The sequence below is a fragment of the Trachypithecus francoisi genome, unplaced genomic scaffold (assembly GCF_009764315.1).
Source record: "Trachypithecus francoisi isolate TF-2019V2 unplaced genomic scaffold, Tfra_2.0 Lachesis_group0, whole genome shotgun sequence".
In the NCBI taxonomy this organism is placed as follows: Eukaryota; Metazoa; Chordata; class Mammalia; order Primates; family Cercopithecidae; genus Trachypithecus; species Trachypithecus francoisi.
In genome coordinates this window covers 33,859,843-33,875,364 of record NW_022681453.1, presented here as the reverse complement: position 1 = coordinate 33,875,364, position 15,522 = coordinate 33,859,843, and the positions used below count along the sequence as shown (strand labels likewise).

General features: G+C 36.9%; 1 protein-coding gene across 20 annotated transcripts in view; it reads left to right on the top strand.

The window, feature by feature from the left end:
• Positions 1–15,522, top strand: part of MAGI1 (membrane associated guanylate kinase, WW and PDZ domain containing 1) — a 691,563-nt gene that overhangs the window by 568,914 nt on the left and 107,127 nt on the right. For all 20 annotated transcript variants that reach the window (XM_033210363.1, XM_033210366.1, XM_033210365.1 and 17 more), the window contains exon 6: positions 14,806–14,888. In XM_033210363.1, coding sequence (XP_033066254.1) covers positions 14,806–14,888 — 83 coding nt within the window. The remainder of the gene's footprint in view (positions 1–14,805; positions 14,889–15,522) is intronic.

The following is a 15,522-nucleotide window of genomic DNA, read 5'->3' as shown; positions in this document are numbered from 1 at the left end:
TGAATAGACCAATAGCAGGCTCTGAAATTGAGGCAATAATTAATAGCCTGCCAACCAAAAAAAGTCCAGGACCAGATGGATTCACAGCTGAATTCTACCAGAGGTATAAGGAGGAGCTGGTACGATTCCTTCTGAAACTATTCCAATCAATAGAAAAAGAGGGAATCCTCCCTAACTCATTTTATGAGGCCAACATCATCCTGATACCAAAGCCTGGCAGAGACACAACAAAAAAAGAGAATTTTAGACCAATATCCCTGATGAACATCGATGCAAAAATCCTCAGTAAAACACTGGCAAACCAGATCCAGCAGCACATCAAAAAGCTTATCCACCATGATCAAGTGGGCTTCATCCCTGGGATGCAAGGCTGGTTCAACATACGCAAATCAATAAATGTAATCCAGCATATAAACAGAACCAAAGACAAAAACCACATGATTATCTCAATAGATGCAGAAAAGGCCTTTGACAAAATTCAACAGCCCTTCATGCTAAAAACGCTCAATAAATTCGGTATTGATGGAACGTATCTCAAAATAATAAGAGCTATTTATGACAAACCCACAGCTAATATCATACTGAATGGGCAAAAACTGGAAAAATTCCCTTTGAAAACTGGCACAAGACAAGGATGCCCTCTCTCACCACTCCTATTCAACATAGTGTTGGAAGTTCTGGCCAGGGCAATCAGGCAAGAGAAAGAAATCAAGGGTATTCAGGTAGGAAAAGAAGAAGTCAAATTGTCCCTGTTTGCAGATGACATGATTGTCTATTTAGAAAACCCCATTGTCTCAGCCCAAAATCTCCTTAAGCTGATAAGCAACTTCAGCAAAGTCTCAGGATACAAAATTAATGTGCAAAAATCACAAGCATTCTTATACACCAGTAACAGACAGAGAGCCAAATCATGAATGAACTTCCATTCACAATTGCTTCAAAGAGAATAAAATACCTAGGAATCCAACTTACAGGGGATGTAAAAGACCTCTTCAAGGAGAACTACAAACCACTCTTCAGTGAAATAAAAGAGGACACAAACAAATGGAAGAACATATCATGCTCGTGGATAGGAAGAATCAATATTGTGAAAATGGCCATACTGCCCAAGGTTATTTATAGATTCAATGCCATCCCCATCAAGCTACCAATGAGTTTTTCACAGAATTGGAAAAAACTGCTTTAAAGTTCATATGGAACCAAAAAAGAGCCCACATTGCCAAGACAATCCTAAGCCAAAAGAACAAAGTTGGAGGCATCACTCTACCTGACTAACTATACTACAAGGCTACAGTAACCAAAACAGCATGGTACTGGTACCAAAACAGAGATATAGACCAATGAAACAGAACAGAGTCCTCAGAAATAATACCACACATCTACAGCCATCTGATCTTTGACAAACCTGAGAGAAACAAGAAATGGGGAAAGGATTCCCTATTTAATAAATGGTGCTGGGAAAATTGGCTAGCCATAAGTAGAAAGCTGAAACTGGATCTTTTCCTTACTCCTTATACGAAAATTAATTCAAGATGGATTAGAGACTTAAATGTTAGACCTAATACCATAAAAACCCTAGAAGAAAACCTAGGTAATACCATTCAGGACATAGGCATGGGCAAGGACTTCTTGTCTAAAACACCAAAAGTAACGGCAGCAAAAACCAAAATTGACAAATGGGATCTAATTAAACTGAAGAGCTTCTGCACGGCAAAAGAAACTACCATCAGAGTGAACAGGCAACCTACAGAATGGGAGAAAATTTTTGCAATCTAGTCATCTGACAGAGGGCTAATATCCAGAACCTACAAAGAACTCAAACAAATTTACAAGAAAAAAACAACCCCATCAAAAAGTGGGCAAAGGATATGAACAGACATTTCTCAAAAGAAGACATTCATACAGCCAACAGACACATGAAAAAATGCTCATCATCACTGGCCGTCAGAGAAATGCAAATCAAAACTACAATGAGATACCATCTCACACCAGTTAGAATGGCAATCATTAAGAAGTCAGGAAACAACAGGTGTTGGAGAGGATGTGGAGAAATAGGAACACTTTTACACTGTTGGTGGGATTGTAAACTAGTTCAACCATTATGGAAAACAGTATGGCGATTCCTCAAGGATCTAGAACTAGAAGTACAATATGACCCAGCCATCCCATTACTGGGCATATACCCAAAGGATTATAAATCATGCTGCTATAAAGACACATGCATACGTATGTTTATTGTGGCACTATTCACAATAGCAAAGACTTGGAATCAACCCAAATGTCCAACAGTGACAGACTAGATTAAGAAAATGTGGCACATATACACCATGGAATACTATGTAGGCATAAAAAAGATGAGTTTGTGTCCTTTGTAGGGATATGGATGCAGCTGGAAACCATCATTCTCAGCAAACTATCGCAAGAAAGAAAACCAAACACCGCATGTTCTCACTCATAGGTGGGAACTGAACAATGAGATCACTTGGACATGGGAAGGGGAACATCACACACCAGGGCCTATCATGGGGAGTGGGGAGGGGAGAGAGATTGCATTGGGAGTTATACCTGATGTAAATGACCAGTTGATGGGTGCTGACGAGTTGATGGGTGCAGCACACCAACATGGCACAAGTATACATATGTAACAAACCTGCATGTTATGTACATGTACCCTAGAACTTAAAGTATAATAATAATAATAATAATATTGAAAAAAAAAAAGAAATCTACAGCAAGACACATTCATAGTCAAATTTTTGAAAGCTAAAACCTGAAAAACGTTGAAAGCAACAAGAAATGACACCCTATGTATGTTAGTGAAACAAGTAAAGTGACAGCATATTTGTCATCAGAAGCAACAAAGGCTGAAAGGAAGTGGCATAGCATTTTTGTAGTGCTGAAAGAAAAAAGAATTAACCCATAATTCTACATCCAGTGAAAATATCCTGTAGGAATCAAGGGAAAATGAAAATGTTCTTAAATGAAAGAAAACTAAGAAAATTTGCTGCCTGCAGGCCTGCTCTCAATAATTGGCCAAAGGGTGTTCTCTAAATAAAAAGAAAATTCTAAAACAAAACCAAAATTCTAAAAAGACAAACAGAAACAATCAGGAAAATAGAAGAATGGAGAAAGTAAAACTATAGATAAATAAAATACTTTTCTTTACCTTTTGAGTTTTCTTTTTTCCCATTTTTATTGGGATATAATTGACATCTCTTTAAATTTTCCAAATTATGTTTAAGTGTTGAAGCAAGCATAATACTGTTTAATCGTTCTAAGTGTGTGTAGAGAGACTATTTAAGATAACTTATTATAAGTGAGGGAGGGTAAAAGAATATCAATGGAGATAAGGTTTATCTACTTCAGTCAAAGTGGTAAAATGATGATGCCAGTAGACTATAAGATATATAAATATATTTATAAATAATATATATATAATATGTGCATATATATGTAACGTAGTGTCTAAAGCAGCCACTTACAAGCTATACAAAGGAGATATACTCAACAGTACTGTAGATATATAAAAATGGAATTCTAAAATATTCATGTAACCCACAGAAAGGCCAGAAAAATAAAACAGAGGAAAGAAAAACAGAACAAAAAAAAAATTACAAGCAAAATGGAAGACTTAAGCCCTAACATATCAATAACTACATTTAATAAAGTGAACTAAATACAGCAATTTAAAGTTGGGGAATGGCAAAGTGAATTAAAAAGCATGACCTAATTGTGTGCTATCTGTGACGCATTATTTCAAATGTAACAATATAGGTATGTTGAAAGTAAAGGATGGGAAAATATATCTTGCAAATGTTAATCAAAAGAGCAAGAGTTGACGTATTAATGTCAGATACAGTAGGAAAATCTCCAATGAATTAGAAGTAAACTAAACAGCATACTTTTAAATAATCTATGGGTCAAAGAGGAAGTCTCAAGGGAAATTAAAGATAAGTAAATAAATTGAACTGAATGAAAATGTAAGTATAGCACATTAATATAGGTGGGACACAGCCAAGGCAGTGATGAGAGGTAAATTTGTAGCACTAAACACATATATGAGAAAAGAAGAGAAGTCTCAAATTAACAATCTAAACTTGCAATGCAAGAACCTGGAAAGAGAAGAATAACTTAAACACAAAAAGATGGAAGGAAATAATAAAGATAAGAGGGGAAATCAATGCTATCAAGAGCAGAAAAACAATAGACAAAAATCAATGAAAGAAATAGCTGATTCTTCAAAAGGATTAAAAAAATGGAAGAATCTCTAATAAGATTGAGAAAGAAAAAATGAGAGAAGACCAAATTGTCAATATTAGGATTTAAATAAGGAATCGCTATGGACCCTAAAGTCATTCAAGATAATAAGGGGTGGAGATTCCTCCTCTCCACAAGGCATCCCTGAAAGAGAGAAGAATCAAATAAACACAATTAAAAAATGATAAAGGGGATATCACCACTGATCCTACAGAAATACAAACTAGCATCAGAGAATAGTATAAATACCTCTACGCAAATAAACTAGAAAATCTAGAAGAAATAGATAAATTCCTGGACACATACACTCACCCAAGACTAAACCAGAAAGAAGTTGCTTTCCTGAATAGACTAATAACAACTTCTGAAATTGAGACAGTAATGAATAATCTACCAACCAAAAAAAGCCCAGAACCAGACAGATTCACAGCCAAATACTACCAGAGGTGCAAAGAGGAGCTGGTATAATTCCTTCTGAAACTATTCCAAGAAATGGAAAAAGAGGGTGTCTCCCCTAACTTTTTTTGTGAAGCCAGCATCATCCCGATACCAAAACCTGGCAGACACACACACACACACACACACACACCACACACACACACAAATTTCAGGCCAATATCCTTGATGAACATTGATGTGAAAATCCTTAATAAAATACTGGCAAACCGAATCCAGCAGCACAGTAAAACGCTTATCCACCACAATCAAGTCATCTTCAATATATGCAAGTCAATAAACATAATCCATCACATAAATGGAACCAATGACAAAAACCACATGATTATCTCAATAGTTGCAGAAAAGGCCTTCAATAAAATTCAACACCCTTTCATGCTAAAAACACTCGATAAACTAGTTATTGATGGAACATATCTCAAAATAATAAGAGCTATTTATTACAAACCTTCAGCTGATATTGTACTGAATGAGCAAAAGCTGGAAGCCTTCCCTTTGAAACTGGCATGAGACAAGGATACCCTCTCTCACCACCTGGAAGTTCTGGCTACGGCAATCAGGCAAGAGAAAGAAATAAAGGGTATTCAAATAGGAAGAGAGGAAGTCAAATTGTCTCTATTTGCAGATGAAATGATTGCATATTTAGAAAACCCCATCATCTCAGCCTAAAAACTCTTTAAGCTTGTAAACAACTTCAGCAAAGTCTCAGGATACAAAATCAATGTGCAAAATTCACAAGCATTCCTATACACCAATAGTAGACAGAGAGCCAAATCATGAGTGAACTCCCATTCACAACTGCTACAAAGAGAATAAAATACCGAGTAATACAACTTACAAGGGATGTGAAGGGTCTCTTCATGGAGAACTACAAACCACTACTCAAGGAAATAAGAGAGGACACAAACATATGGAAAAACTTCCCATGTTCATGGATAAGAAGAATCAATATTGTGAAAATGGCCATACTGCCCAAAGTAATTTATAGATTCAGTGCTATCCCCATCAACTACCATTGACTTTCTTCACAGAATTAGAAAAAAACTACTTTAAATTTCATATAGGACCAGAAAAAGAGCCCGTGTAGCCAAGACAATCCTAAGCAAAAAGAACAAAGTTGAAGGCATCATGCTATCTGACTTTAAACTATTCTATAAGGCTACAGTAACCAAAACAGCATGGTACTGGTACCAAAACAGAGATATAGACCAATGGAACAGAACAGAGCCCTCAGAAATAACACCACACGTCTACAACCGTGTGACCTTTGACAAACCTGACAAAAACAAGCAATGGGGAAAGGATTCCCTATTTAATAAATGGTGCTGGGAAAATTGGCTAGCCATAAGTAGAAAGCTGAAAGTGGATCTTTTCCTTACTCCTTATACGAAAATTAATTCAAGATGGATTAGAGACTTAAACTTAAGACCTAAAACCATAAAAACTCTGGAAGAAAACCTAGGCAATACCTTTCAGGACATAGGCATAGGCAAAGACTTCATGACTAAAACACCAAAAGCAATGGCAACAAAAGCCAAAATTGACAAATGGGATCTAATCAAGGTAAAGAGCTTCTGCACAGCAAAAGAAACTATCATCATAGTGAACGAGCAACCTATGGAATGGAAGAACATGTTTGGAATCTATTCATTTGACAAAGGGCTAATATCCAGCATCTACAAGGAACTTAAACAAATATACAAGAGCAAAACAACCCTATCCAAAAGTGGGCGAAGGATATGAACAGACAGTTTTCAAAAGAAGACATTTATGTGGCCAACAAATATATGAAGAAAAGCTCATCATCACTGGTCATTAGAGAAATGCAAATCAAAACCACAATGAGATACCATCTCATGCCAGTTAGAATGGCGATCATTAAAAAGTCAAGAAACAGGCCTGGCGCGGTGGCTCATGCCTGTAATCCCGGCACTTTGGGAGGCTGAGGCGGGCAGTTCACGAGGTCAGGAGATCAAGACCATCCTGGCTAACATGGTGAAAACCCATCTACTAAAAATACAGAAAATTTGTCGGGCATGGTGGCAGGTACCTGTAGTCGCAGCTAGTAGGGAGGCTGAGGCAGGAGAATGGTGTCAACCTGGGAGGCAGAGCTTGCAGTGAACCAAGATTGCGCCACTACACTCCAGCCTGGGTGACAGAGTGAGACTCCTTCTTAAAAAAAAAAAAAAAGTCAAGAAACATTGGGAGGCCCAGGTGGGCGGATCACGAGGTCAGGAGATCAAGACCATCCTGACTAACGTGGTGAAACGCCATCTCTACTAAAAATATAAAAATACAAAAAACTAGCCAGGCATATTAGCACGAGCCTATAGTCCCAGGTACTCAGGAGACTGAGGCAGGAGAATCACTTGAACCCGGGAGGCAGAGGTTGCAGTGAGCTGAGATTGTGTCACTGCACACCGGCCTGGGCGACAGAGCAACACTCCATCTCAAAAAAAATAAATAAATATAAATAAATAAATAAATAAAAAGTCAAGAAACAACAGATGCTGGAGAGCTGCTTTTACACTGTTAGTGGAAGTGTAAATGAATTCAACTATTGTGGAAGACAGTGTGTTAATTCCTCCAGGATATAGAACTAGAAATACCATTTGTCCCAGCAATCCCATTACTGGCTTTATACCCAAAGGATTATAAATCATTCTACTATAAAGATACGTGCAGACGTATATTTATTGCAGCCCTATTCACAATAGCAAAGACTTGGAACCAACCCAAATGCCCATCAATGATAGACTAGATAAAGAAAATGTGGCACATATATATCATGGAATACTATGCAGCCATAAGAAAGAATGAGTTCATGTTCTTTGCAGGGACATGGATGAAGCTGGAAACCATCATTCTCAGCAGACTAATATAGGAACAGAAAACCAAACACCGCATGTTCTCAATTATAAGTGGGAGTCGAACAATGAGGACATATGGGCACAGGGAGGGAAACATCACACACTGGGGGGGCCTATCAAGGGGTGGTGGGTAAGGGGAGGGACAACGTTAGGAGAAATACCTAATGTAGATGCCAGGTTGATGAGTGCAGCAAACCACCATGGCACGTGTATACCTATGTAACAAACCTGCATGTTCTGCACATGTATCCCCGAACTTAAGTATAATTTTTTTAAAAAAAGAAGAAGAAATAAGTAATGCAAGTAGTATTCCCAGGCTTAAATGAGGAGTTACTCGTCACAAAAAAAAAGATAATGAGGAATGAATTTGTATATTTAAGAACTCCTGAAAAAGAAATATTTAACTATTAACACTATTTCTACATAATCTCTTCCAGAAAATAAAAAAGGAAGAACACTGTACAGTTATTTTTATGAAGCTAATATTACCTTGATAACAAAACTAAACACAGTACAAAAAAGGCATAGATGCAAACATCTTTAACAAAATGTTAGTAAGTAGTAATCAGCAATTTCCCATGACCAAGTGGGAATTGTTCTGGTGCTGCAAGGCTGTCTCAGTATTCAAATAAATCAATCAATGTAACCCACCATTTTAACAGGCTAAAGAATTAATGCTTATATTAATTGATGCGGAAAAAGCATTTGACAAAATTTAGCACTCTTCACATGAAGGCTTCTTAGAAAAATAGGAATTAAGGGAAATTTCTTTGACTTAATAAAGAACATCTACAGAAAACCTATGGCCAACATTATACTTAATAGTGAAAAGATGAAATGTTTTCCTTGCAAGTGTGAAAACAAGCCAAGGATGTCAGCTGTCCCCACTCTTTTTTCTTTTTTTTTTTCTTGAGGCAGAGTCTCACTCCTGTTGCCCATGTTGGAGTGCAGTGGTGTGAACACAGCTCACTGCAGTCTTAACTTTCCTGAGCTCAGGTAATCCTCCCACCTCGGCCTCCCGAGTAGCTGGGACTACAGGTACATGCCACTATACCCAGCCAATTTTTTGTAGTTTTTGTAGACACAGCGTTTCTCTGTGTTGCTCAGGCTGGTCTCCAACTCCTGGGCTCAAGAAATCTACCTGCCTCAGCCACCCCAAGTGCTGAGCTGTTCCTACGCTTACTCAACATCATGCTGGAAGTTCCAGCCCTGGTTATGATTCAAGATAAATAAGTAAAAGCCATACAGATTGAAAAGGAAGAAATGAAGCTACTCCTGTTTGCAGATTATATAGTTACCTTAGTAGAAAATCATGAGAAATGTACCAAGAAAATTTTATAATAAATGAGTTCAGCAAGGTTGCAAGATAAAAGAGAAGCATATAAATAATAGCAGTTGTATTCCACGTTATAAATAGCAGTTGTATTCCACATTCATGGATTGGAAGAATCAATATTGTTAAAATGTTCATGCTACCCAAAGCAGTCTACACATTCAATGCAATCCCTATCTGTATACCAAAGACATTCCTCACAGAAAAATGAAAAACAATTCTAAAATTTATGTGGAACCACAAAAGTCCCAGAATACCCAAACATAACCTGAGTAGAAGAATAAACCTGGAGGAATCACATTACCTGATCTCAAATTATAGTACAGAGATGTAGTAACCAAAACCGCACAGTACTGGCATAAAAGCAGATACATAGACCAATGGAACAGAATAGAGAACCCAGAAACAAATCCGTACATCTACAGTGAACTCATTTTAGACAAAGGTGCCAAGCACACACATAGGGGAAAGGACAGTCTCTTCAATAAATGACGCTGGGAAAACTGGATATCCATATGTAGATGCATGAAACTATCCCATATCTCTCACCATATACTAAAGTCAAATCAAAATGGATTAAAGACTTTAATCTAAGACCTCCAACTATGAAACTACTAAAAGAAAACATTGGAGAAACTATCTAGGACATGGGAGCGAGCAAAGATTTCTTGAATAATACCCCATAAGCACAGGCAACCAAAGCAAAATGGACAAATGGGATCACATCAAGTTAAAAAGCTTCTGCACAGAAAAGGAAACAAAGTGAGGAAACAACCCATATAATGGGAGAAACTATTTGCCAACTGTCCATCTGACAAAGGATTAATAACGAGAATATATAGGGAGCTCAAACAACTCTGTGGAAAAATCTAGTACTCTGAAAAATGGGGGAAAGATCTGAGTAGACATTTCTCAAAAGAAGACTCCAGATGGCAGACAGATATGTGAAAAGGTGCTCAACATCACTGATCATCAGAGAAATGCAAATCAAAACTACAATGAGTTATCATCTTACCCCAGTTAAAATGGGTTTTATCCAAAAGACAGGCAATAACCAATGCTGGCGAGCATGTGGAGAAAAGGAAACCTTTTCACACTGTTAGTGGGAATGTAAATTGGTATAACCACTATGGGAAACAGTTTGGGGGTTCCTCAAAAAGAAATAGAAAACAAATTTAAAAAGCCATAAAAATAGAGCTATCATATGATCCAGCAATCCATTGCTAGGTATATACCTAAAAGAAAGGAAATCAGTATATTGAAGAGATATCTGCACTCCCATGTTTATTGCAGGACTGTTCACCATAGTCATGATTTGGAAACAACCTAAATGTTCATCAACAGATAAATGGATAAAGAAAATGGAGTCCATATACCCAGTGGAGTACTGTTCTGCCATAAAAAAGAATGAGAACCAGTCATTTGCAACAACCTATGTGGAATTCGAGGTCATTATGTTAAGTAAAATAAGCCAGGCACAGAAAGGCAAGCTTCACATGTTCTCACTTATTTGTGGAAGCTAAAAATTAAAACAATTGAACTCATGGAGATAGAGTAGAATTATGGTTACCAGAGGCTGGGACGGGTGGTGGGGTGGTGGTAAGGGGGAAGTGGAGATGGTTAATGGCTACAAAAAAAAATAGAAAGAATGAATAAGATCTAGTATTTGATAGCACAGCAGGGTGACTGTAATCAATAATAATGTAATTGTACATTTAAAAATAATTAAATATATATGATTGAATTGTTTGTGACACAGAGAATAAATGCTTGAGGGAGATGGTCACTTCATTCACCCTGATGTGATCATTATACATTATATGCTTGTATCAAAATATCTTCTATACCTCATAAATATATGCACCTACCATGTACCCACAAAAATTTAAAATTTAATAAATACAAGTGTGTGTCTGTATACTAGCAATGAATACCTGATCACCAAAATCAAAAATAAAATATAAAGTTGCTCAGAAAAATAATACGGGTATCAATCTAACAAAACATATATTGGATCTTATATGCTGTAAACTATAAAATGCCAGTGAAAGAAGTCAAAGAAGTTCCTTATAAATGGAAGACATACTTAAACATGTACATGAATTTTTATAGTAAATTTGTCCACATAGCCAAAAACTAGAAATGATCCAGATGTCTTTGAGTGGTTAGACAGGCTGTGATACATTCATTCCATGGAATACTACTCAGCAATAAAAAGAATTGATTATTGATATATACAGCAATCTTGATGAAAATTATGCTGAGTGAAAGAGCCAATCATAAAGTATTACATACAATTCCATTTATATAACATTCTTTTTAAAATTGTTTTTATTTTTATTTTTATTTTATTTTGAGACAATGTCTCATGGACAGACAGGAAGACTCAGAATTTATAGAGATATCACTACTCCCCAAATGGATATACAGGTCTTATGTAATTTCTGTCAAAATCTCAGTCTTTTTGTAGATACAGACAAGTTTATTCTAAAATATAAATAGAAAGGCAAAGGAAATAGAATAGCTAAAACAAGTATGAAAGGAAGAATGAAGTCATAGTAATTAGTCTGCTTGATATGAAATGTACTAATTTACATTATTGTGGCTTTATTATTTAGTCACAATAATAAAGACTGTGTGGTGTTGGTGAAGGAATAGACTCATAACTTAATGGAACAGAAGGTAGAACCCAGAAGTAGATCCACAATGTGCCCAACTGATTTTTGACAAAAGCAATTCAATTTGAAAGCAAGCCAATGGAGGGCAGATAGCCTTTTCAGTAAATGGTCCAGGAGCAAGTGGATGACTAGAGGCATGTAACCTAACCTCCACCTAAACCCCACACTTCATACAAAAAAATTAACCCCGAATAAATCAGAGACTGAAATGTAAAACATAAGGCAATAAAACATTTAGGGAAACAGAAAACCAGAAAATTTTTGAAATACAGGGCTAGGCAAAGCGACATCAAAAGCAAGATCCCTGAGAAAGAAAAAATGATAAATTCGACATCATTAAAATGAAAATTTTTTGATTTGTGAAAGAGCCTGATAGAGGATGGAAGGACAAACTACAGAGAAAATATTTACAGACTCCACATCTAAAAAAGGACTGGTATGTAGAATATACAAAGGACTCTCAAAACTCTGGAGTGAAAAAAAAATCAAACCATTCAGTTAGAATGTGAACTGAAGACAGGGAGAGAGGGACAGACATTTCACTGAAAAGGGTATATAGAGGGAAGAGATGCACATGAAAAAATTAGTTCAGCCCCGTTAGCTCTGGGGAAATGGAAATGAAAACCACAATGAGATATCATTTGCTTATTAAGATGGCTAAAGTAAAAAATAGTGACAACACTGAGTGATAGTAAAAATTCAGTGAAACTGGATCTCACATCCATTGCTGGTGGGATCATCTGGCAGTCTAGAAAAGAGTTCCTGACAAACTAAGCATGCAGCTCATACCATTCGGCAATGGCGCACATGATCATTTATCCCAGAGAAGTGAACAACTTAAATTCACACAAAAACATGTACATAAATGTTTATAGTACATTTGTCCAAATAGCCAAAAACTAGAAATGATCCAGATGTCTTTGAGTGGTTAGACAGACTGTGATACATTCATTCCATGGAATTTTACTCAGCAATAAAAAATAATTGATTATTGATATATATAGCAATCTTGATGAGAATTATGCTGAGTGAAAAAGCCAGTCATAAAATATGACATACAATGATTCCATTTATAAAACATTCTTTTTAAAATTATTTTTATTTTTATTTTATTTTGAGACAGCGTCTCACTCTGTCACCCAGGCTAGTGCAGTGGCACAATCTCTTCTCACTGTTACCTCTGCCACCTGGGCTCAGGTGATCCTCCTACCTCAGCCTCTCCAGTAGCTAGGACCACAGGTGCGCACCACCACACCTGGCTAGTGTGTGCCGCCACACCTGGCTACGGTTTTTTTTGTATTTTTTTGTAGAGATGGCATTTCATCACGTTGCCCAGGCTGGTTTTGAACTCCTAAGCTCAAGCAAGCTGCCTGGCTTGACATTCCAAAGTGCTGGGGTTACAGGCGCGTACCACCATGCCCAGTGCTATATAACCTTCTTGAAATGACAAAATTATAGAAATAGAGGTCAGATTCGTAGTTACCAGGGATTAAGAAGAGGGTTGGGGAGAATGGTTGGAAGGGAACCAGGTGTGACTATAAAAGGGCACATGAGGGACCCCGGTGATGATGAAAATGTTTTGTATCTTGACTGTGTCAGTATCAGTATCCTAGTTGTCACAGTATACTATAGTTTTGAAGGATGTTGTTATTGATGGGTTCTAGGTAAAGGGCGTGTGGGATCTCTCTATTCTTTCTTTTAACTGAATGTGAATCTACAATTATTTTTGTTTTAAACACAGTTTTTTTTTTTTTCTCAATCCTGCATAATCTACTCTCATGACAATGATTCTTATTACTATCTTACTGCATAAGAATAGTGCAGACTATGGATTCTAGTGCAAAACTCTCTGGGTTTAATTCCCAGTTCTGTGATGTCTCAGCAGGGTGTCCTTAGGCAAATTGCTTTACCTTTCTATTATCAGTTTTCTCATTTGTAATATGGGAAGCAATAATTTTAATGCTAATAATACTTCTCTCATAGGGTTATTGTAAGGATTAAATACATTTTAACATGTAAAAGAATAGATTCTGGCAGTCATATGTGGTCACGTTAAGTAGGATTGGTGGTGGTTGCTATATTACCTTTTGTTATTTTTATTTTAACACAGTTGATATGACGTGTATACATTTGCAGATTCTGTTTTTCTCTTAAGCCATATTTTTTTTAACAATTAGTAAGATTTGAATCAAAAATAAAGAACTTTGGCAACCCCTCTTCCCTGCCAACTCCCAAATTTACAACCGAAATGTCACAGTTCAAACAAAGTTTTAAGTTACTGCCTAAACTTAATTTTTAAAAAATTTCTTGTTTTCATGTCTAGTTTGTAGCCAGAACTACTGGACTGGAGTTGTTTGCCCCACCCCCTTAGCTGCATAGTGCCCTGGGGGCTCAAGCAGAACTTTGTCCCAGCCACTACTTTGGGAAGCACAAAGGCTGAATGCTTCCAGCCATTCTGGTGACATTTCTAACATGATTGAATGACGATATCTTTGGGAATGTGTCTGTACACTTTCATGTCTGCAGGGCCCCAGTCACCATCTGTTGAAATACTTCATCTAGAATTGAACTATACCCCTTAGAAGGCAGTTGAGTGACATGTTTAGCCTCTCCAAGCTTATCCTCGGCCCAGATTCTATTTATGACGAGTAATTGGGGGCTGCCATCATTATGTCCAAAGCATAATTTAGGACACTGTGATTTAATGATGTGTATTGGCAGTTTTGAGTCATTTATGTGAATTGAGGTAGTTTCATGCTGTCAGGAGAATTCTTATGTAATATAATGAATGAAATAGCAGCCCTCTCTGTGAGTTTCAGCATCTAAGATTCAAATCATAGTTATATTTAAAATAAATTGAAGTTTTCTCTGTGACAAATGCGAAGTCTAAAATAATCTAGACAAGGGTAGATGGTATAGGCAAGGGGTATCATTTGCAACTCATTTTTCAAAAATGAAACTGGTATTACTTTTTAAGCTTTCAGTAATTTAATAATCATATGTTACATAAGTAAAAAGCCTACCTAAGACCCTCCCCAAGCCATTTTGTAATTCTAAACTCAGGCCGTCTTCTGGTTTGGATTTGCTGTTGGAAAGTATCTTTGTTGTGGTTAAGGAAGAAATATTCAAGAGTGTGTAATTCCGTCATGGGCTTCTTGCTTTTTTTTTGTTTTTTTCAAACAAATTCCTTATTTTTGTTTCTGGATTGCAGCCATAATACGAAAACAACATCTTGGTTAGACCCTCGGTGCCTGAACAAGCAGCAGAAGCCTCTGGAAGAGTGTGAAGATGATGGTAAGGGGCCAGGCAGGTCTTGGGTTAAGTGAATTGGGGGCACTGTTCACATGTGCAAATTTTAAAGAGTCGTAGCCAGGTCAGTCGGGTCTTAGGTTGAGTTTTTAAAAGGTAATCCAATTTCTGCTAAATGGACTGTGGTTTACAAAAGCAGGAGGAAAGTCAGAGTTGTTTCAAGAGAAGAATTTGTTTACACATGAAGACAGATGCATACTGATATCTCCATTAGGAGCAGAACAGTCAAACTGTTCAAATGAAGATACATCCTCTGTCTTCAGGAACTTAGAGAAAATTCTAGAAAGTCTCTAGGAATAAAGAAACCAGAGATGCTCTGGTCACTCACACATTCTCAGCTTTAACCCTACCTTTTAAAAGTCTTAGGGAGAAAAGTTGGGAGTTTTTCTTGAACTCTACTTATTTCACATACTTCCCTAGTCTTGGAGGTAGGGGAAACAGATCTAGATATGTTTGAGAATCTCTGTGTAACTTACAGTATACCCACAATATGTAGTAAGTGTATTCTTTTGAGACAGAGGTCGAGGTGTTACCTAGAGCACCATTCTCCCTGTTAATCTTGGAAATGAACTAACGGGCTGTAAGAGCTTTAGTTGAAAAAGTTCATTTCAAGGCTTTG